The sequence below is a fragment of the Ctenopharyngodon idella genome, chromosome 6 (assembly GCF_019924925.1).
Source record: "Ctenopharyngodon idella isolate HZGC_01 chromosome 6, HZGC01, whole genome shotgun sequence".
Lineage (NCBI taxonomy): Eukaryota > Metazoa > Chordata > Actinopteri > Cypriniformes > Xenocyprididae > Ctenopharyngodon > Ctenopharyngodon idella.
Window position 1 is genome coordinate 31,262,052 of NC_067225.1, and position 23,918 is coordinate 31,285,969.

The 23,918-nt window shown below is 36.4% G+C and overlaps 1 protein-coding gene across 2 annotated transcripts in view; it reads right to left on the bottom strand.

Moving 5' to 3' along the window:
* cacna2d2a (calcium channel, voltage-dependent, alpha 2/delta subunit 2a) overlaps positions 1 to 23,918 on the bottom strand; it is a 211,778-nt gene that overhangs the window by 18,224 nt on the left and 169,636 nt on the right. Inside the window, exons 10-23 of one of the 2 annotated variants that reach the window (XM_051897062.1) lie at positions 23,109 to 23,208; positions 19,614 to 19,775; positions 17,151 to 17,261; positions 16,766 to 16,844; positions 12,721 to 12,770; positions 8,055 to 8,144; positions 6,024 to 6,089; positions 4,618 to 4,692; positions 4,471 to 4,545; positions 4,258 to 4,329; positions 3,089 to 3,160; positions 2,907 to 2,968; positions 2,636 to 2,712; positions 1,002 to 1,019 (exon numbers count right to left, since the gene is read on the bottom strand). In XM_051897062.1, coding sequence (XP_051753022.1) covers positions 1,002 to 1,019; positions 2,636 to 2,712; positions 2,907 to 2,968; positions 3,089 to 3,160; positions 4,258 to 4,329; positions 4,471 to 4,545; positions 4,618 to 4,692; positions 6,024 to 6,089; positions 8,055 to 8,144; positions 12,721 to 12,770; positions 16,766 to 16,844; positions 17,151 to 17,261; positions 19,614 to 19,775; positions 23,109 to 23,208 — 1,109 coding nt within the window. The remainder of the gene's footprint in view (positions 1 to 1,001; positions 1,020 to 2,635; positions 2,713 to 2,906; positions 2,969 to 3,088; positions 3,161 to 4,257; positions 4,330 to 4,470; positions 4,546 to 4,617; positions 4,693 to 6,023; positions 6,090 to 8,054; positions 8,145 to 12,720; positions 12,771 to 16,765; positions 16,845 to 17,150; positions 17,262 to 19,613; positions 19,776 to 23,108; positions 23,209 to 23,918) is intronic. The other variant, XM_051897063.1, reaches the window with a different exon arrangement.

Genomic DNA, 23,918 nt, shown 5'->3' on the forward strand with positions numbered 1-23,918 from the left:
TGATTTTTGTTGGTCCTTCATACAAAGCTTTTAGTTGGCTTCAGAATACTTGGAATATAGTGCACAAGTAATATTACTGTTTTATAATACCTTTATGATGCTTTTTTGATCTTTTTGGAGGTTGACAGGCACTGCATGGTATATATTTTCATTAAAAGAAATACAGCAGCGTAAACATTCTGCAAAATATGCTATTTTGTGTTCAATGGATGAAAGAAAGTCATATTGTTTTGGAACAGCATGAGGGCGAGTAAATAATAACAGAATTTTCATTTTTGGGTCCAAAAATTCAGAACAAACAGGCAATGATACGCTACACTCAAAGAGCAATTATAACTTCTCAACAAAGACCACAATAAGATCATACTTGTATACTACTCTAATTGCTAACTCATACTACTGTAATGCTTACGTTTACTTTAGGGATGCTTTCAAACAAATGACTGCATCTGTGTAACTAGAGTAGGATTTGAACTAGCTGTGACAAACAACAAGTGACAGTTTCTACAGTAAATGCACCAATTTGAGAAACTTGAGGATGTAACACTGTCACCGAGGAAGAAAGAGGGGAGGAGGAGGAGGAGACAGATGGAAGAGAATTTTCCCAAATGTAACGGACACAGGGATCAGAAATACGTTTTGACAGTGAGAGAAAAATCATATTTTATTCTTCTTCAGGAGATGTCAGGGAGAAACCGTAAATGGCTGTCAAAGCCGAGAGTGAGAGAGAGAGAGAGATAGAGAGAGAGAGAGCTTGAAAAGGAGAAAAGAGAAAGATGTGGGTGTAGGCCGCAGCAAGAGGGTGGGTGGGTGAGTGAGGGAGTGAGGAAGAGGAGGAGAGAGAGGAAGAGGAGGGTCTTGAAGGCAAGGCGGGTAGGAGGAACAGAGGAGGCAAGCAGGCTGGAACAGGTGGAGGTGGGCGTCAGCAGGGAGTTGAGGACAAGGGTACGAGGAAGGAAGTAGAGTAACAAAGGTGGTGGACCAATATGGTGTATACTTGCCCTTGAAGTCTGATCCGTCTGAGGAGGAGAGAGCAGAAAAGAAACAGGGGGGACGGGTAAGGGGAGGAGGGGGGTCACAGACAATATTTTATTCAATGACTGTTTGAATAAAAATATTGTTTTCTCAAAAGAAGGAAAATCAAGTCAGTCAAAACAGTAATGAACAACTGAGAACAGGAAACCAAAATGAATGACACGCCGCAAAGAATATATGCAAGAAGTAAACGGAGGCAGTGAACGGAGACGAGGAGAGAACATCAGAGGACACATGACCAGAATCAGAGCTAATGAACCTTCACCATACGAATAATATGACAAAACATGAAAAGAAAGGAATATTTATATATACATATAGTCACAAAATAAGAATCACACAAGAGCTACGAAGAGAGGAACGCTTTGGAGTGGAAAGAAAGAAAGAAAGAAAGAAAGAAAGAAAGAAAGAAAGAAACTAAATTTCTTCCAAACAATATGTACTAAAGATCAAACAAACAAACAAAAAAAGAAAAAAAGCAAACTTGAGATCAAACTAAGAAATGAAAAATGAACAAAAAAAAGCATGAACACAAGAATGAACAGTTAATGAAAGAACTAAAGATCAAATGAACAAACATGAAAGAACAAATGAAAAGCAGAAGAGAAACAAAAGGCCTAAAGATTGAATGAAATTTAATTAAAGAACTAATTAAAGAAAGAAAGAGAACAAAAGAATCAATAAAATGAAAAAATGAGCAAAACAAATGAAAGAATGAACAACAGATGAAACAAACAAATGTAAAATGAAACAAACAAAACAAATAAAAGAAGGACCTAAAGATCAAATGAGCAAATGAAAGGACTAAATACAGAAAAGATCACAAAATAAATACAAGAACAAACAAAAGCAAACGAAAAACAAGGAAAATTAATGAAAGAAAAGAAAACCAAAGGCGTTCCATCTCCAGTGCGGGACAATGGCCCATCAGGGGGCATTGTGGGATACTTTTTTCTTATTTATTGACTGATTCCAAAGCTGCCGGCAAACAATACAGCACAGTGAGCATCAGAGCAAATAATAAACACGACTGAACACATAAAGCACACAGTGAAAAGCAAAAGCATGCCTCTTTTCACATCTCGCTAACGAAAAAAAAAACAAAAAAACAAAACCTGTCCAGACAAAAGATGCTTCAGAATCGTCATTGTGAGAGAGAAGACGAGAGCATTTTTTAATGTTTGGCAAAAGGAAAAATAATAGCACATGGTCACCATTATTTTCAACTCAGTAAACACAGTAAAACCACAGCTTTCACCTCTCTGGTTTTTAGTGAGGGTTTTTTCTTTTCATCCGTGCAGGGAAAGAAAAATCACCTCAGTACAGAACAGTATGAGGACAGGAGGGAAGAGGGAAGAGGTGGGGTGGGGTTTCACAGAAGAACACGTCCACTCTCGCTCTCCCAGTGCTGACGGGGGAAACGCGACGCCGATGGCCGGGAATCCACGCTCGGACCCGGCGCTGCTGCTGTGATGTCAGGGAAGAGGGGAGGGGCTCTCCGTTGATTGGACGAGAGGGGGCGGGAGAGGGGGAGCAGGAAGTCTCTTTGGGAAGAAAGAAAGGTGAGCAGGCTGGTTGTTAGCCAGCCTCTGGTACTTACATTGGACCTGGAGGATCTGGTCGCTCAGGTTGGCCCTGATGTGGTTTTCACTGTAGGATGGCAGAACTAAACCAAGACTGCAAGGAAGGAAAGGGCCAAAGTTGAATTTAATTTGCATATGACCACATCCATCCATCCATCTATCCAGCTATCTATCTATCTATCAATCTATCTATCTATCTAACTATCCACCCACTAGCCAAGAGACAACAAAGTGACTGACATCAACAGAAACAGAGGCAGTATGAACGAGCGAGCGTGTCATATTCACCTGTAATCTGTGCCACTCACTGGACTCCATATGTACGTCCTCTGAGCCTCGTCAATATAGCGCTGAAAATACACGTACAAAGAGCAGCACATCACCAACCCACCGTAAGATTTTCATAACATATCACTATATTTAACATACACTATCACACATTATTTTTAGTAAGAGGTCATGTGACTCACCTCATCAACAGATTTCACTAGTGTCTTGACTCTCCTCTGTCCTGATTTGCCATCAATCATTAGACGGCGGATCTAGGAAAGTATAAAAGATTTGGTTACTTTATTTCATCATTCTTAATAAGCTGGTCTTGCTCATTATGTATTACTATTTTGCAGTGTGTTCTTGGATTGCATGTAAGCATATCAAAGTGATTTAAACATGATTTAAAATCAATCTGGGATTTACTAAATTTGTTGAGTTTTCCTGCTACAAACGTTTGGGGTCAGTAAATTTTTAAAAGAAGTCTCTTCTGCTCACCAAAGCTGCATTTATTTGATTAAAAATACAGTAAAATAAATAATATAGTGAAATATTATTACAATTTAAAATAACTGATATCTATTTGTGTATTTTTTAAAATTGAATTTATTTCTGTGATCAAAGCTGAATTTTCAGCATCATTACTCCAGTCTTCAGTGTCACATGATCCTTCAGAAATCATTCTAATATGCTGATTTGCTGCTCAAGAATAATTTATTATTTAGAATGAATAAGAATAAAATACTTCGTATTACATTATTAGTATTATTAGGGAGCCTGTGTTTTACTTTCACTTTTGAATTCACGATTACATGTACTCTATGTATAGGGAGCGGCAGGGAGCTTTCTACAAGATAAGACATTTATCAGATGCTTAGGCTTTGCTGCACAATGAATCCTCCGCCATTGTCTTGTCAGTCATCTCGCCTTACTCTCATCATGTGATCAGTGGAATCTGATTCCTGCTGCACTGTATGCGACTGACGCAGAACAGACGTTATCCAACTGAATAAAATGGTTATTATTATTTATATAAAAAATGCAAAACAGCAGTGAAGGTGATGCTGCCGTGGGCACCGTAATGTAATGTAAACATAGCAGTGGCATATTCTTTGCTAATTTCACCCTCGCGCTCCTTCATGGCGATATTGTGAGACAGCTTTTCACCTCGACGAGAAATCTGGTCACATTTTAATGTCGCGAGATCTCGTGGCATGAGAAATGGGAATTGGGAATTTTGTTCCAAGACCAAAAAACAATCTTTTTCCAGAAACACATCCTACTTGGCTAAATCACATGAAGGACATTTTATGACATTTAATTTGTTTTTCCATATTTGCAGGGGAGAACTTGTTTCAGAGATGTTCACCTCCTCCTTGCTGCGGTCTGGAAGTTCAGCATCCAAGAAGTCCAATGTGACCGGCTCTCTGAAGTTAATGATCTAAACAAATCCATTAGGAAAAAAATTATTATAACGAGTATGGAGATGAACATGTCATTAAAAATTGAAGGCAAGAAGAAAAAAACTACATTTAGGGCAAATTTTAAGACCTATAAAGTGACAAACCCAAATTATTCTTACCTTAGGCTGTAGGTTCGGGTGTAGCAGCACATATCCATTGGGATCTATGGCAAACGTGTAACCATTGGCTCCAAGCTGTGTACAGAGACACAAATTAATGACTGATGACTGCAAGAAAAGAGACTGAAGAAGAATGATTTCACTTACCTTATACCGCGGTGTGAGTTCTTTAATTTCACTGAGGGCGATGTCCACACCCATGACACCAAGAATCAACTGATTCTGCAATAACAAAACCAGAAGGAAACAGGCTGAAAAATCCAATAAAGGACCACAAGGGGGCAGAATTGATATATCACAAAACTACAGGTAAACTAACAGTCAGGAGTCTCTGTCAAAAAAACAAAAATGCTTCGAGAGTGCACAGTTTGCACAACAAGCACATTTCTTCATTTTTATGCTATACATAATGTTGAGTTGCTGTATCATAGTTGTCATGAACACTGTCAATGTCAAAAAAAGAAATATAGCTTGGGTAAGAAAGCATCTGCTAAGGACATAAATTGAAGGGGCAAATAATGTGAGAAAAATGTGCCTTCAAGAAAAATATCCGTGATGGCATATGATGTGTAGAATTATAATACGCTCTCTATTTATCAGTCATACTACCAGGACAGTTGATCATCTGATGGAAATTACTCATCTAACAAAGCACAACAAAAGATGTGTGCAAACGCTACAGATTCAATTCTGTACCATCTAGCCAAACGAACAATGTTCAAAGTATATTTTCACCAGGAAATATGTATCAAAAAAGTGACTACAACTTCATTCCAGGCTACTAATGAAGAAATGTAAAATAAATATAAAAATATAACATATAAAACACTCAATATACTGTTAGACATGGGCATTTTCTTGTTGTTAAAATTTTAGTGAAACATGTCCAAAATTAAAGTGATGAACCAAATTATATATATATATAAATTATATATATCTTCATTATATATATATATATATATATAAAATGTTATATAAATTATTTACTTCACACTAATTTTGGTTTTTGTGTAAATGCATAAAAAAAACAATTAAAAAAATTAACATTAAAAAATATGCATCAAAAATTGACTACTAATTATCCAATTATGTGTCACTAACAACCAGAAAATGTCCAAATAATCTGTCTTCATGTTGAACAGTAAATTGACTGTTTTATCATATGAACCTTTCAAACTTTATGTGAATTGTTTTGCTTGATAAATATGATTGTGCTATTTTTCAAAAACATTTGTACATTTTAAGTGTGGTTTCAGTATTCAAATACAACTGTACGCCCTATTTATGATATTAAACCTCAAAATGAACTTCGAAAGTCGAACGCCCTTGTATGTCTTCAAAGTCAAGACCTATTCAATATGCATTCAACATTGTGTAACATGCCGCTCTCAAACAGTTTGTCAATGTCAGTCAGGGAACATGCTAAGAATTAGAACTGGAACGTGATCATAATAATAATACAAAAACGGCATAATGCAACATTTGTTTCGTCCTGAGGGCTATACAAAACAAATTACCAGCAGTTCATTTACAGGAAGCTGCTCACGACTTACTTTGGAGTCCCCGTCAGCGGTGAGATTGAAGACTGGCATTGTGCCGGTAATGACGAGACCTAAACCCTGTAAAACAAAACAAAACAAATACAGCAACATCAAATGTTTGTTGTTATCGCTGTGAACTAGAGGAAGGATCTCACAGTACACTGCACACATGAATAAAAGACTGCCGCATATAAACCGCCGTCCAGCTCGTAGTAAAATTATATGGTCAATGACAAAGCAAACTAGCTGTGGAGATTCAAATGTGGGCATTCTGGTAAGAAAACAAAGAAGGAACAATATCACAGCCAGTGGCCACCGCTAACAATGCAATCTGAAACAGTTTCTCAGTCTCAAATCAATGAATAACGGGATGTGTTTGTGCGTTTCAGTGTTTCCTGCAGGATTTAGCTCTTGCAGCGGGGTGCAGTAAACTCCCAACGTGCTAAACAAAACCAAACATCATTTCTTCGACAGTTTAGAAACAAAACTTATTTCAGCAGAAATGCATATGCATATATAAGTACACTATATCATTTGAACAACCAGTCAAGTAAGTTGACTAGTTTTACTAACCGTACAAATTAGCATTTTTAGCATTTGCTTCAAGAAGTTTACATTTACATTTATTCATTTTGCAGACGCTTTTATCCAATTTGACTTACAAATAAAAAAAAGAGGAAGTTTACGACTTGGAATTAACATAATACCTACAGTTCAATGAGTGAGTCATCCAAGCTGATTCACAGAGAAAGTGAGTCAGCTGACTGATTCAGTCCATGATTCAGAGTGATGATGCATGTGTTCTATTCAGATTGAGTCACCAAATGGTGATTCATTTAAAAGAATCACAATACTTGATAGACTGATTTGTGAATTAGACAGCCCATCGTGCAATAAAATGCGATAAATGTTTTTTTTATTTACTGTCAATATGCTATTTTGCAGCGTTCAACAATCTCTATGATAAACTGATGATAAGTCCATGATGTTTCTCCATAACAAGCCATATTTCATCCAGAAATGTGTAACTCAGTGGTTCTCAAATGGTGAATCACCCCCTGTTTGACTGTCTTTCTTCAGTCAATACGAAATGAAGGTTTTTGAGGAAAACATATAGTGGACTTCACTGGGGTTTAACGGGTTGAAGGTCCAAATGTCAGTTTCAGTGCAGCTTCAAAGAGCTCTACATGATCCCAGACGAGGAATAAGGGTCTTATCTAGTGAAAAAAAAAAAAAAATTATATACTTTTTAACCACAAATTCTTGTCTTGCACTGCTCTGTGATGCGCCATGCATTACGTAATCATGTTGGAAAGGTCACGCGTGATGTAGGCGAAAGTACCGCGGTAGGGCGAAAAACTCATTCTCATTCACTCACATCATCTCATTTTCTCCTCCAACTTCAAAATCGTCTAACATCATTGTTTTACCTTTTTTTTGTAAAGGGCGTTTGACTTAGTCTTTGTATGTTAACTTTGTAGGCACTGGATCAGTACTTCTACCTATGTCATGTGTGACCTTTCCAACGTGATTGTGTAATGCGTGGTGCATCGCAGAGCAGTGCAAGATGAGCATTTGTGGTTAAAAAGTATGTAATTTTTATTTTATTTCAGAAAATGGCTGATCGTTTTTCTAGATAAGACCCTTATTCCTCGTCTGGGATCATGTGGAGCTCTTTGAAGCTGCACTGAAACTGACATTTGGACCTTCAACCCGTTGAACCCCAGTGAAGTCCACTATATGGAGAAAACTCCTGGAATGTTTTCCTCAGAAACATTCATTTCTTTTCAACTGAAGAAAGACAGACATAAACATCTTGGATGACATGGGGGTGAGTAAATTATCAGGAAATTTTAATTCTGAAGTGAACTAATCCTTTAATTGTTTGATTTAACTGCATTTTCAGTATAATAAACAAACAAACACATAATTCAAGTGGTTTCAGGGTCTGTGCAGACCTATGAATTGGCCATTTTTGAAACTATAAAATGCAATTTTGAGTTTGCTGCTGCTGCTGATGATGATGATGGTAATCTTCCATACCAGAGCATCCTGGTAAACGTTGGTCCACTGCACTTGTTTCGCCCTTTGGCCTGCCAGCACCATTGGCCGTCCCAGAACATCCAAGTACTCCTGATAATGAAAAACACAAAGAATTCAACACATATATCATAAGAATCGTATTCCAGCACAATTTTACAATAAACATTCCCAGAATCACCAATCAAAACCATCTATTCTCAACAAGTTGCAACTAATAACACTCTCCGCACTAAAAGTGTGACACTAAAGGCAGGGAGTCCACACCTCCCTCTGCCATAAAGCAAACGACTCCGACTCGCCGCTCCATTACATAAAGCACGCTGTTAAAAGCGTCCGCCCGAGGGGCCAGTAAAGCCAGCTGCACAGAGGCACTTCCAGCCGTAACAAATCATCATAAAGCAGCTATTAAAGCATATTACAGCTGTTAGGAAGCACATTCTCGCTCTGGAGAGGTAGGGTGGCCTGCGACACGGTGACACTTGTTGGATCGCCGTAAGCACACGTTTATAAATGACATTTCTGACTTCATCACGACACTCTTTGGGAGGTTAATCATTTAAAGATATGAACCTCCATAAAAACTGTCTGAAAGAAAAGGGTCATATTTGACGCCAAAGTCAAAAGAAAATAAAATTAGAAAATTTATATTTTCTAAAACTTTTGACCAGTGAATATCCATGATGTTTCCAGACATTCGTGATTCTTGATATAATTTTCTAGAGATTACACTTTAAATTTAAATATTAAATTGAACTGAGCAAAACTTAAAATAACTATAGAAATATCCATGTTTTATTAGTTTTGATTATTTTTTATTATTATTATATTTATGATTATTTATTATTTTATTAACATTTTTAAAATTTTCTGTTATTTCCATGTTTTTTTTCATGTGACCATGAGACCTTTACACAAAACATAATATTTTTTTTCCTGTTCATTTTTATATTTCATGAGATTCAACCGAATATTTAACCCCTCTAGGTCGAAAAGAGTTTTTTTTTAATAAAGTAAACTAACCTTATTTTCAGACAAAATCTTTACTATAAAATAAATAAATAAATAAATAAGTAAGTAAGTAAGTAAGTCAAAACTATATGCCAAAATTGTTTTTGGAACTGAAAAAGCTGAAATAAAATAATATATAAATATATGATGAAAAACTTAAACGAAAATTAGAAATACTGCCATGGCAACTAACTGAAATAAAATAAGTTTAACTGAATTAATAAAGTTATTAAAACTAGAACTGAAATAAATATAAATTACAGCTAAATAGAGTAAAAATAAAAAACATATAAAAATATAATGTATACTAACACACTATACATAGTATCAAAATTCCAAATATATCCTAAAAATAGATTTTTTTTTTTTATTAGGTTTCTCAAACTTTTTGACCAATGAATGTCTATGATGTTTCCAGCCATTCATAATTTTTATATAATTTTTTTAGAGATTACACTTCCAATTTAAATAATAAATTGAACTGAGCAAAACTTAAATTAACTATAGAAATATGCATTTTATTAATTTTATTATTTAATTATTATTCAATTTTTTTTTATTATTTTTATTATTTATTTTATTAAAATTTTCCAAATTTTCTGTTATTCCCATGTTTTTTCGTGCGACAGTGAGAACCTTTACACAAAAGATAGTCTTTTTTTTTCCTGTTTATTTTGACATTTCATGAGATTTGACTGAATATTTCACTACTCTTGGTCAACGCTGGACCAAGTAAACATATTTAATACATGCAATCTTTCAACTTTAACATCTTTACACAGCTAATGGAGGGCCAGAAGCTCATGTGGGGAATATTTTGTCTGTGTGAAAGCCAGCGGCTTGTATAAGTGTGGCCTTTTAACGAAACTGCAGCATTAGGCCACTTTTATTTCTTGCTGGAACATGGAAGTGCTGACAAGCGTAACCTATTCTATTATTAGCTCACTAAAACACCGTTTAACGTGCCGTGGGGACACATTTCAGCGGAAACCATGACAGGCGGACCTTTTCACATGGGAGAAAGGAGGAAGGTAAACAGCGGTTGGTCGGTAATGGCGGTCTCGGCGGTGCGAGAGGATAAAGAGCAGTGACACAGCAGGACACCGGCACAGATTAGCTTGTAGATTACTAGTCTGTCCATAAACGTTCATGAACTCAATGCAGCAGCTCAATTATGAAGGAGCTGCATTAATATTCATATTATTCTCATTATACTCGTCGCCTCAGCAATGTGACACTTAATGTTACACAGGTAGAGAATAAAGGTAAGGCAGCTTTTTCCATTTGAACAATTTCACAATTAACAACATTTCAGTAATTCAAATTAAGCATAAATATATAATATAATAATTCTATATCCACTACCATTCGAAAGTTTGGGGTCAATAGGATTTTTTTTTTTTTTAAAGAAATTAATACTTTTACTCCGCAAAATTGATCAAAACAGACATTTATAATGTTTTAAAATATTTCTATTTTAAATAAATTCTGTTCTTTTGAATTTGCTGTCTATTAAAGAATCCTGAAACAAAAAGTATCACAGTTTCCACAAAAATATGAAGCAGCACAACTGTTTTTCAACATTGATAATCAGAGTTGTTTCTTGAGCAGCAAATCAGCATATTAGAATGATTTCTGAAGGATCATGTGACACTGAAGACTGGAGTAATGATGCTGAAAATTCAGATTTGATCACAGGAATAAATTACATTTTAAAATATATTCAAATAGAAAACAGTGATTTGAAATTGCAATAATATTTTACAATATTACTGTTTTTACTGTATTTTTGATCAAATAAATGCAGCCTTGGTGAGCAGAAGAGACTTCTTTCAGAAACATAATTTTTTACTGACCCCAAAATTTTTAATGGTAGTGTCAAAAAAATAAAGAAATATATATATATATATATAATATGCAAATTGCAATAAATATATAGCACCATCCACATATTGTACTATATTTTACAAAAAGTACAATGTGAAACGGTATGCAATACAATAAACATTTCGAATAAATTATGTTACACTGTTGTCACATGACCTCACTATGTTACATGTTAAATTAAATTATGGTGTGCATCTTGTAAACAGTAAATTTGCCTTTTTTTTTGCACTTTTAATTTAATTTGTGTACAACTTTGGGCTGTATTTTAAGCTGCAATGCATGCTGGGAACTTGCAAAACATTGTTCAATGTAAAATTGTTTGTTCAGATGATTCAGTTTGGAAAATTTACTTGAGTATATTCTAAGTAAGGTCAATTAAACAACTTTTGTTGGCAACATTTAGAGTATTCTTCAGTACACACAAAATAATAAACTGACTCCTTCTCCTACTAAACAGTTTTCGTTCAAGCTACTTCATTACATTTGTCAGAAGAACCTTTTGCAAGGTGGATTTTTTTACAGTGTGTTTTTCCTGACAGAAATCCACCAGCATCCGCAAACATTTGCTGTGGAAGTGTGGTTATTTTTGGCACGGGACGTCCACGGCTTTCTGCGGTAACAGTATGTGACAGGGGAGGAGGGAGCGGGAGGTGCACAGGTGTGGCAGCCACTGCTGTCGATATATACAGTTAGGCGCCCACACCTGTCTCACGCAGGCTATTAGAATAAGTGGCAGTTCTCTGAATAAAATTACACTCAGCCTAATGGAACAGCTGATGGTCTATTCAGGCGCCTGTGGGGAGGTTAGACGCAGACCGAGAGGAGAAAGAGGGAGGAGGAGATGGGAAGGAGGAGACAGGAATGAATAAAGCAAAGTTGGATTGGAAAAAGAGGGGAACAGATAGTAAAAGGTGATAGAGAGGAGATAAAGAAGAAAGGCCGAGAAAGTGAAGAGCACACCGAATAATCACAGAGTAGATGTGGGGAAATTGGACCGACTGCTTTCGGAGAAGAGCGGTGTTATTGCGGCGGGTTTCGTGGGCCTCGGGAAAGATTGCTGGGGGATAATGAAAACTGTACGGAAGTGGATTAGAGAAATCACAGTCCCATTTGAATCTTATTGACGCTAAATATAGAAGTCTGTACCGCTTTATCCATTCCTCCATCTTTATAGTTCTGCTCTCTAGCGTGACATATATATCTCTAAATTGTGATAACATCATTGTGCTTCAAAGCTCATGAAGCAGAATGAACTTACAGTGAACTGGATTCATGTACAGAGGCTTTATTAAAACGGATGGTAACGGCTCTAAAATCTGATTGGCTGCCACAGCCACTTTTGAAGTAGATATGTGCACAACTGAGACAGCATATCAGCTGAACTGGCAGAAAAATAATTTATTGTGATTATTCATTTTAATGCATCAGTATTGTCTCTCGTGTTGCTGTTGTTTTATAAAAGCAAGTCATGCGTGACAGAGATTCCTGGGGTCAGTAAGATTTTTTAATGTTTTGAAAGTATCTTCTGCTCACCAAGACTACATTTATTTGACCAAAAATACAGTAAAAATGACTGGTTACAATTTCAAAATAACTGGTTCTTTGGAGGATTGGTTCAAGGATTCTTTGATGAATAGAAAGTTCAAAGGAACAACATTTATTTGAAATAGAAATCTTTTGAAACATTATAAATGTGTTTAATGCATCCTGCTGAATAGACATTGATTTCTTGTACATATATATGAAATAAGAAGCTGTAGAAATGACTAACCTGTGTGTTGATTCTTATGGCTCCAATGGAAGGGATCTCAAAGTAGTAACCTGTTCAGACACAAACACAAACCAATAACAGGGTTGGTTAATGTTAAAATATTTGCTATGCTCCAAAACATAATGACCTGACTAAATAGGCAAACTTTAGGGGTTTGAATATGCACTACCGACATGAATTCAGTTAAAAATAACCATCAAAATAATATTAAACTACCTTGTTTTGACAAGAATCAAAAGCTGTTTTAATATATTACTTTTTATAGCAATCCCAGAAATCAAATTTAGGCAAATTTAGTGCAATTCTTTCAAGGCAATTGCTGATTATAAATGTAGTTTATTCAGTACTAAAAGGAATTGATAGAGAAAAAGTTTGATCTAATTAAAAAATTATTTCATTCAATTTTTTGTGCACAGTTTTTTTGTGCTTATGAATGTAATGAATTGTTCGCTAAGTAGCACACATTATATTTTAGCATTCAGACAGACTAACCAAGTGCTATGCAGAATGTGGTTTGTTTTTTGTGTGTGTGTGAGAGTGTCTCATTAAGCATTCACAGACAGTGCTTCAGAGGCTGATTATTGAGAGAGTAGACACACAGGCAGGGTCAAAATGGCCTGCTCACCACGTTATTAGAGACAAGAGCGTCTGAACAAAGAGCAGAACATCTGAGGTGCCGTCCTCAAAATGTTTAGTGTCGACAAACGACTTTCACTTCAAACTGCTACTTCAAACTTAACTTACAGCCATTTTCATATACATATTGGATGGATAAATAGATAGATGAATAGCTAGATAGACAGATTTTTGTGCGAGAAAAAAACCAAAATAACGACTTATTTTAGTGATGGGCGATTTCAAAATACTGCTTCATGAAGCTTCGAAGCTTTACGAATCTTTTGTTTCAAATTAGTGGTTTGGAGCTTGTATCAAAGTCACGCCCCCCAGTGGTGAACCATTGAAATTTCGAAACACTTATGATGTAACAAGATGAACGAAGATGAACGAAGGTCTTACGGGTGTGGAACGACATGAGGGTGAGTAATTAATGACAGAATTTTCATTTTTGTGTGAACTAACCCTTTAAATCAAAAGAGATGCATGAATAAGCATTTATAAAATCCGCATTAATATAAATCTACATAACACAAATTCATTAACACAATAATATCTCAGAATCAATCAAATCTTAAAATAGCCATTCTTTAGGTTGGCAAAACAGGATGACTGATTTGTTAAAAAATAATAGTTTTTCTCAACAGGTACTGTGAGTTTTTCTAATTATCTATAGAATGAAAACATAAATGTTTTTGAAATCATTCACCTGAACATGAAATCAGTTCAGCCTTCGCTCAGTGTGCCATTATTGCAGTAAAGGTCAGTGAACAATTTCAGTCTTGATAACTTCAGAACCAACATTTTGTGACTCATTTGAGCTGAAACCACCACTAACAGAGAGTTTGGGTGTAGAGTTCAAATCACCATAGGCCATAAGTGGCTAAAAACTGAGCCAGCAGGACATGCCTGTGGTTTTCCCTTTCTCTAATCGAATTGTTTCTAACAAAATGTGCTTTTTTAAGTTATACTCAAAACTGATAAACTCAAAACTGAGGGACACATCAAAAAGATTTTTCTGTGGTAATTGCCATCATGTCACAAATGTTGGTTTAGATAAAGCTTAACTTGTGTTGAACCCGGAACGTCCCATTAAGAAGGTGACGGCCCCTAAAATGACTGCAGATAAGGATGTCAAATCTAGTTCAGCTAATGAATCAGAAATAATTTAAAAGTCTTTAGAAGCGTATCAAAGTCAAGAGAATTAGAGTATAAAAACTAAAACTAAAAAAAAAGTGTTCAGAAGATGTCTGAGGGTCAAACCAATCAGCACGGTAGAAAGAATCAAATCAAATCAATGCGAGTCGCCTGGAATCAAAGAGACTCGGAACTGGCTCTGATTCAGCTGCGGCCATATGAGACTTTGTTTGTGTCAGCGGAGTGTGAACGAGCTCGCTGAGAGACAGCCGGTGGAGTGACAACACACGCTAAGCCGTGTCAAACAAACATGTCTCTCATTGTTACCGCCAGTCTGATCCCTTGACTTGGTCATGATTACAAAACACTGAATCCATTTGTCTCTGCCGCACGGGCGAGATGTACAACAAAACAATAAGACGCAGACAATCCGATGCAATCCTAGTCTTAACAAGCTAGTCAAAGAGCGCTCTGCATATGTTCGGAGGAGGAAACGTTGCTTATGCGTGCTACCGTTGCTTTCTGAACCAATCTAGCGACGCCTGCGAATGCTTTCAGTCAGATATGGTGTCGTACACGTATTCTACAGCAAAGGGAGAGACGCGAACGATGTCGTCTTTGTGAGGGTGTCAGGGGCGTTTCTCTGTTGCTTTGTGATATCGGCGAGCGAAATGAAAGCCTGCGGTGGAGATGGAGTCCGCTGAGAAAAGCGTCTTGCTTGCTGTGCCAGACTCCGTCCCCTCACTGCCAGTCATTACAGCTGAGAACATGGCCGCACAGAGGGCTAATCCTTAAGTGGAAGAGCTTTTGGCTGGAGACGCCGAGAAGTTGCGAACGTGGTTATCGCTGCGACGGCAGTTCCTCTTCGGCTAATTAATTAGAAGGAGGGGAGGGCAGCGGGGTTCTCTGAAGTATTCTGCCACCATTCGTTATTAACTAATCAGAGAGCTGGAGAGGGATTGATTGTTAAACAGAGCTGAGAGAGAGAGTGTTTGTGCTACAGGCCTAGATTTAACTTGTTAGGTCAGGCAGGTCCACATTACTTGAGCGCTGTTGACCAGGATTACATGTAAGCGCTTAGTGCTATTATACAATGGACAGTTGTGGCTTTACAATCTGATTGGATGAGTCATTGTATACTAGTCTATTAAACCAAATTACAAATTGAGAGTAACTTAATCTTTACATTTTCTGAAGAAAATGTGAGTATTGCTTGTCGCCACAATGCTAGGGGGTTCTAGGTGGTTGCTAGGGTGTTGCTATGTGCTTGCTTAAGTGTTCTGAGCATTTTTAGCATGTAGCTATGTGCTTGCTATGATGTTCTGTGCAATTTTAGAATATAGAATATTGTTATGAGCCTACTAGGGTGATATGGGAGGTTGCTAGGGTGTTGCTGTGTGCTTGCTTAAGTGTTCTGCGCAATTTTAGCACATTGCTATGTGGCTCCTAGAGCGTTCTGTGTGGTTGCTAGGGTGTTGCTATGCACTTGCTAAGGTGTGCTGAGCATTTTTAGCATGTTATTATGTGATTGCTAGGGTCTTACTATATACCTGTCACGGTGTTCTTAACAATTTTAGCACGTTGGTATGTGGTTGCTAGGGTGTTGCTATGTGCTTGCTTAAGTGTTCTGAGCATTTTTAGCATCTTGCTATGTGCTGGCTATGATGTTCTGTGCACTTTTAGAATTTTGAATGTTGTTATGCGGCTACTAGGGTGTTATGGGAGGTTGCTAGGGTGTTGCTATGTGTTTGCCAAAGTGTTCTTAACATTTTAGCACATTGCTATGTGGTTGCTATGCAGATTTTTACATTTTCAGAAGAAAATGTGAGTGTTTCAATGCTAGGGTGTTCTGGGTGGTTGCTAGGGTGTTGCTATGCACTTTCTAAGGTGTGCTGAGCATTTTTAGCATGTTATTATGTGATTGCTAGGGTCTTACTATATACCTGCCACGGTGTTCTTAACAATTTTAGCACGTTGGTATGTGGTTGCTAGGGTGTTGCTATGTGCTTGCCAAGGAGTTCTGAACAGTTTTAGCAGTTGGCAGGGTGTTGCTATATGCTTACCAAAGTTTTCTTTACCGTTTTAACATGTTGCTATGCGGCTGCTAGGGTGATGCTATGTGCTTGCCAAGGTGTTATTAACAATTTAAAGCATTGGTGTTGCCAAAGTGTTCTAAACATGACACATCAAATGCCTAATAACAATCCTTAGCTAGAAAAGTACAAATGCAAGTGAACAGCTCAAAAGTTCAGATCTCATAACAAAAATGTACATGCACAAGCTCCCTCCTCACCCTTGTTGGCACAGGCGATCCACTGCAGAGGAGTGACATCATAGTTGTGCTGTCCCACCGAGAATGTGAAAACTCTCACCTGTGGATGGAAGATGGTTTATTAGATCACATAATCTGTGTAGCAAATGGGTCTTAAAATACAGAGTAGCCCTCTAAAGCATCCAGTGACGTCATTTAACAGCATATGTATTGTTTTATCATTTCAAAATATTTAGAATGTCAGTTTTATATTGGAATCACATTAGATTTATGATGTCATGGCTTTGATGTTATCCCATTGGTCCAAAATCTCACATGCTATTTTTTAATTTTAGTGAGAACAGAAAAACGACTTGTCACTGGATGGAAACACCAGAATGTTTTGGACTGAATCGCCTCGACTCACTGTTTTGTTTGGCCAGTTGTACTTCTCAAAGATGTCCTGAGCACGATCCTCGCCGCCGTCTGTGAACATCATTATCATTTTATTGCAGTTTGCTCTTGGAGCGCTGGTCTCCTGTGAGAAACAGAAACAGAGTGAGCGTACGACCGACAGGAATGCGTAAGATTCATTTTGAAGGTGAGCCAGGTCATCCACTGGACCTGCCTTTGCAAACAGATGCTTTTGGTTGCATGTCACTTTTGAAAACCTTTGTGCTTTTACTCTACATCCTTGAAATGCATAATTTATTAATGATAAGCATAATATGCTTACGAAGCATTTGCACTGACATACTTGCACAGAAATCATTTCAGACCTTAGAATGATGCATGTTTGAAGCAATCCACTACACAAATGACCTTGGATATAAAAGTGTCCCGTTTGGCAGAGTACCCGCACATGTGTCCGAGCACTTAACCGAGTGTGTGTGTGTGTGCAGGCACGTCTGTTTCTCTAATCATATGTCTGCTTTTGTGCCAGCTGCTGCGATAGTCCTATCTCTGATGAGTTAGCCAAAAGTCCCCTCTCACTATCCCGTCCAATCACAGCTGTCATTGACATTCGGCCTACGCCACATCACTCTGACAAGATTCTAATAAAGATAAATAATACTGCCGCAATTACAAATTTACAGCACTTTCTTCTCAGCCTATCAGGAGTCAGCAGGCAGAAATTAAAATGCCTTGGATGGTTGTGGTTCTGAAAACGACAGCAGAGGTGGTGAAAGAGAAAGTCAGAAAGAACGACTCTCTTCGGTCGGAAGAGAATACAGATTTGTCTGTGTGCATTCGGCCCATCTCATCAATCACACCATCACGATCTGTTAGAGCAGAAGTCACCCACAACAACAATGTATGTGATGAAGTATCAGCACACCTGGCTTCTGCATGGCCATATTTATCATGAGTGAATCTAGAAGTCAGAGACCTCAATATGAACTCAAACGTTACTGTCAATCAAGATGATTTTAAGGCTCTGTACTCTTACTGAATGTCAAGTCAACTATTGACTCATCTGTGTTTGTTTTTATTGCTCCTGAAGAATTTTTAGGAAATAAATATCTTAGAAAAAGCTGACACTTAAATTAAATATAACTGAGAGCTCTGTTAAACCTCAGAAGCTTTGAAAAAGCAACATGTGAGCAATACAATTTTCCGCTGAGTTGGTAAGAGGATGTTTTGGCATTAACATCAAATTTAACTAAGCCAAATCCAGCTAAATCTAGCAAAAATTCTCTTTGGGGATATCAAGCATCTCCCCATGGTAAAATAATTCATAACTAAAATGTGTTTGTCTCATTTATTTCCATTTCTAAGCCATATATATAAGCAGTATATACTGTATATATACACAGTATATATATATATATATATATATATATATATATATACACACACACACACATATACTATATATATGTGTGTGTGTGTGTGTGTATATATATATATATATATATATATATACATATACACACACACACACACACACACACACATATATTGTATATAAAGTCAAACCAAAAATTATATTTTTTATATATTTTTACTAGTGGGTGCAGGACACTATAGTTCATTTATGTAAGTGAGGGTAGCAAAATAAAGTAAACTGTGACATATTATACCCAAAAATTCTTCATACAGTGGACTACCAGTAAAATTGATAAAAACTTTTACATTTCTAATACAGTTTAACTCTGAGATCTTGTCATATTTTATTACCATTTTTTAAATTATAGTGAATAAACTGTATTAATGAATGAAATGCTCAAGGTGTCTGATATATATATATATAGTGTACATATCGCCAATTTGGAATTATAAGGTTCTATCTGAGATATTGAGCTTCATATAGCATTCCATATAGCAAAAATGATATGGGGAACAAGTCTCTTTCATACATGAAAATGACAGAGACCCTACATGTATTCTAAATGTACAATATCAAAATCCTCTCAAATTTGTAAATGGGGATTTTCAGAACAGGACAAATGAAGACAGAACCTTCTAATTCTAAAAAAATCAGTTTCTATTTTGCTCTATATTACTTGAAGCAATAATTTTCAAAAAACACAAACAGTTTACTTATAATTTGTTTTAAAACATAAAATTAGTGTTGTAAAAATGTGTCGACATGTATGAGAAAGTTACATTTATGTATGAATGACATATCTGTTGAGTGCATGAACACAATGGCCAATCAGAGGTGTTTACGAATCTACTCAACAGTGCTCAAAGCATCACATTTTTTTAATTTTAGTACCTACTTGGTACCGAGGTCGGTACTTTTGACAACACTAATAGCTATAGTATTATAGTTGTAGATATTATAGTATAGTCTGTAGTCATTATAATTAACTCTATTTAAAACAGAATTCCGCAGTGTGTCTTCATGTACATAACTAGGTAAACATGAGTGTCTGTGTCTTACGTTTAACAGCTGGTCAAAGGCAAACTGAAAGCCGGTCTTGTAGTCTGTCGTTCCCTTTGCTTGCATGTTCATCACAGCCTCTTTGAAGATCTTCTTGTTTCTTATGTTCGCTTGGACCAGCGTGGTGAAGCACGACACCACGGCGTACGCTTTCTCGTTGAACTGACAGACAGAGAGACAGACAGCAGCTGCTTTAGCGAGTCCATTAAAAGCTTCATTATTCATCTCCATTAGATCTCACAGCACCATCATTTCTGCTGTTAACACTCACTAATGGAGTCACTTACACCTGATTGATTTTTCTCGCTATTCATAATTTGCTTCCACTGCAGATCGTATGAAACTTGAAATGTATTTAAAATCTATTTCACAACACTAATCATCTGGATGGTTTAATACTGCTGAAATCTGAACATTTTATAAGTGTTTTTTTTTACCATGCAAAACACACCGCCATTATGAGTGGTTGACAAGCTTTTGCTATGTGTTCTGAGTGGTTACTAGGGGTTTTTCGTCAGTTTTATAGTCTGTCAAGTGGAAAAATACAAAAAGAAATAGCACACTTCTCAACTGAAACCATAACTAACTAAAAAACTTCTTGTTTTCCAAGAAAAAAAAACATACTTAAAACAAGATTACATTAAGAATCAAAACAAAAATATTTTTTTATTTACTGTTTTATTTAATAATTATTGTTTTAAACATATATCTCACTAAATGTTGCTAGATTCTTGCTTAAAACAAGAAAAAAATGGCCAAAAAAAGTCTAAACATCTCACGCAATTTTGCTTCCTGAATAAACTGATCTTGTTTTAAGGCTGTTTAGGTATTTGTTCTGTAAAAAAAAGTTATGTGCTACAGTTTAACACTTAGCACACCAAGTGTTAAACTGTAGCACACACTAGTACTACAGATTGTCAAATGTTGTGAAATTGTCACACAACAAATAACATCATAACAGTATCAGTACAGCTTTACTTACTGAATGCACACACCTCAGCATAAAGCATTCATGTGTGTGTGTGTGTGTGTGTGTGTGTGTGTGGAAGCACAGCTGTGAAAATCTGAGGTACATCCGCCTGTCTTGATTACAAGGTTTTACACTGCAGGTGCAGAGGAAGAAAATGCCAATGCAAACAAAAATGAAATGAGAAATATCATCTTAAAAGTGCCTATAGGAAAGAAAAATCCCTTAGAGATCTCTTTAACATCTCAATTACTCTTCCTTGATAGAGATGGGATTAAAGGACGAGCAAACTGAGACTTTTTATGCACATTTTGGGATATCGCATCAAAAACTGCTGAATGGAAACGCCAAGAAATTCTGAAAATGTGCATAAACAAAAACATTTTCTATCCTATAAGAAAACATGCGCATAAACTACGATGGAAACACATTTACAGAATAAATTCCTCGATGCGCATCAAAAAAATCATGAGACGGCATAACTGGACAAACCAGTGGAAAAATCTTATTGCAAAGCATCTGAAATGCTGTTTTGGTCATTCAGAAGTCTGTCGTCAATGTGGTTTGGTATAATTCCTCCCAGAACTGTTTTACATGACTGCGTTCCCAAACAGCAGGATCCACCTCTGAAAGCAAGATAAAATTGCATTTCGGTGCTAATAATTTATTGATTTTAAACGAAAATTATTATATAGAGTGGCTTCTCCTATGTTTCTTAGTGATAATCAGCTCCAGTTTATCAGGAAGTGACGATTTTGTTCTCTTTGACTCACTAGATGGAAACAGTGCTTTATTCGCAAATGTTTTATGCGATATTGCAATTTTGTGCACAAGTTAAATTCGCAACTTTGGATGGAAACATAGCTAATGACTTACACTTCAGTCTGTGCATCCATTTTTGAAGCTTGAAAAGTTTCAGTTGCTATTGCAATTGCATGGTAAAGCACAGTCTGAATCTCTTTTTTTTTTTGTGTTCCAGGGTGTGTAATGCTGACCGAATTGTAATTATGCCTTTTTTCAAAGTCTTGATTTTGTTTTTGGGTTCTAGTAGATTAGGTTTTCATGCTTGAATGTTAAAAAAAACACCTTATTTTTCACATATTTGATATTGTTGCAGCACCTCTCTTCCCAGTCTGTCAGTTACGCTCTGTTTAGTTCCTGTCTCTATGAAGCCCCTCCTTCCAAAAAGCGCAGTGTGCTCTGATTGGTCGGCTGGACCAGTTGTGTTGTGATTGGTCAAGCGCTTTGAGCATGTTTTGGAAATATCACGCCCCTTACCATAACTGCAAGTTTTAACACACTACTAACTAACTCAACCAGGCCTCGCCCCTTTTTCTGCGTATGCCTTGGACGGGAATTATTTAAATGAGGAATATTGTGATGTGTTCGTTCCTGGAAGAAAACTCAAGACTATAATGGAGGTGTTTCAGGGAGTTCAGAATCAGTGCGCACTGATATAGAGAATAACTCCCTTTTATAAGTGACTTTGTGCTTTGTAACTTTGCAGGCCTCTTTCATGCTCAAACAGCAACATTACACACTAAAGGAAGTTGAACATGAAAAAAAGCATAATAGGACCCCTAAAAAAAGTCAATAGGGTCAATTTTGAGTTGATGTTCCTGCAAGCATCTGGAGGTAAATAGCAGTAAACACACACGGCGACCCTAATGTGGTCTTAGACTGCTTTTCTTCAGCAGGCTGTAGAATGAGCTGTGCTCCGGCTCAGATTATGATGCTCATTTTGCGCTCTCAGAGCCGGGATTAGGAAACACACACTAAGAGCCACGGATCAGCCGGATTACTGCCGTGGGCCTCCAAAACGCTAATGTTTCATTATGTGTGAGTGTCTGTGTATATGTACATTGCGTGGGTTGAGTTCGTGGACTGCTATTGTGGGCAATAAATTACCTCTCTGTAGATTAAATGTGTATGGGCAATCTGCATTCACATATTCATACAGGTTCAAATTCATGGAGGATTCAGAGGAAGAAAATATTAATGCTGGTGTCTTCTCAAATGTATTTACTTTGAATAATAGCTTAAAAATTACTGCATATTCTCACTAATGAAGCAATACACCATATAAACAACCTTACTTCAACCGTGTAGTTGATAAATAGCATTTAAAGACCTATATATATATATATATATATATATTCATTAATAATAAAATATTATTTTATAAAAAATATGTATATAAAATATACATATAAAAATATAAAATTCATGTCATACAAGTCATACATTGTATATACGTGATTATTATTTTAATTTTATTATTATTATCATAGTTTAATATTAAAAATAATATTTTAATAAAATATTATTATTTTATATATAAATGAATACATATAAAAAAATATGTATATAAAAAATATGAAATGTGGACTATGAAATTATGTTATTATTTAAATATATATATATATATATATATATATATACACTAACCCTAACCCAACATGTGACCTATGCCATTATTTTTACAAAAAAGCAAACAAAAAAGACAGTGTGTGAACCTGTGCACCTACCCGAGCCACGTTTACGTAGTCGTCATCAGAAAGTGTGTCCAGCATCTCAATGACAGAGGTTTTCATTAGCTTCAGGGTCAATCCACTGACACTGCCACTCCTACAAAAACACAGTAAACACACATTAAATACATCACATGCCCTCAACACATACAGTGAGATCTAAATGCAACTTCATTTCAGCATTTATTTAACAAACGATTCATGTCTCAAAATGGCACAGCACAGAAACACGCGCCGTTGCCAAGCAGAACCTGTTGCTAAGTTTCTCCCTCATCCACGTCTATCAAAAGTAAATTGTAGACGGCATGTTAAAAAGACAGTATGGAGACAGTCGATCTTCAAAAACAAAGTACATTTGAATTCTATGCTGCAAATTGGATTTATTAATAGCCTACAGCAGCTATTGAAAAAGCAATCACAGAGCATGAGTTCATGTGTAATTTGGCTTCCAGAGTTAGAAGGTTTAATAAAGCCGAGCACACTGGGAAAAAAAAAAAAAACCTGGTGACAGCACTATTGTCTCATGCTTCCAGTCGTCACAATGAGATTAGTCTAAGATTGTCAGAACCGCTCAGTTCTGATTGGCATGAGATTACTTTGGCAAAGCGACAGCTGCGATTGGTGTATTTTTTAATCAGATATCGCTATCTATTTAAGGTTATGGACGATTGCCAGCGAGCGCCAATTAACCTCCATTAAAGAGTTTTTCTTAAGAGGTTTACTTAAGAATATTAATGATTTTTTTTTTTTTTTTGACAATTATGCACATAATGGCTGCATGATTGAGGCAATCATTTATTTGTTAAA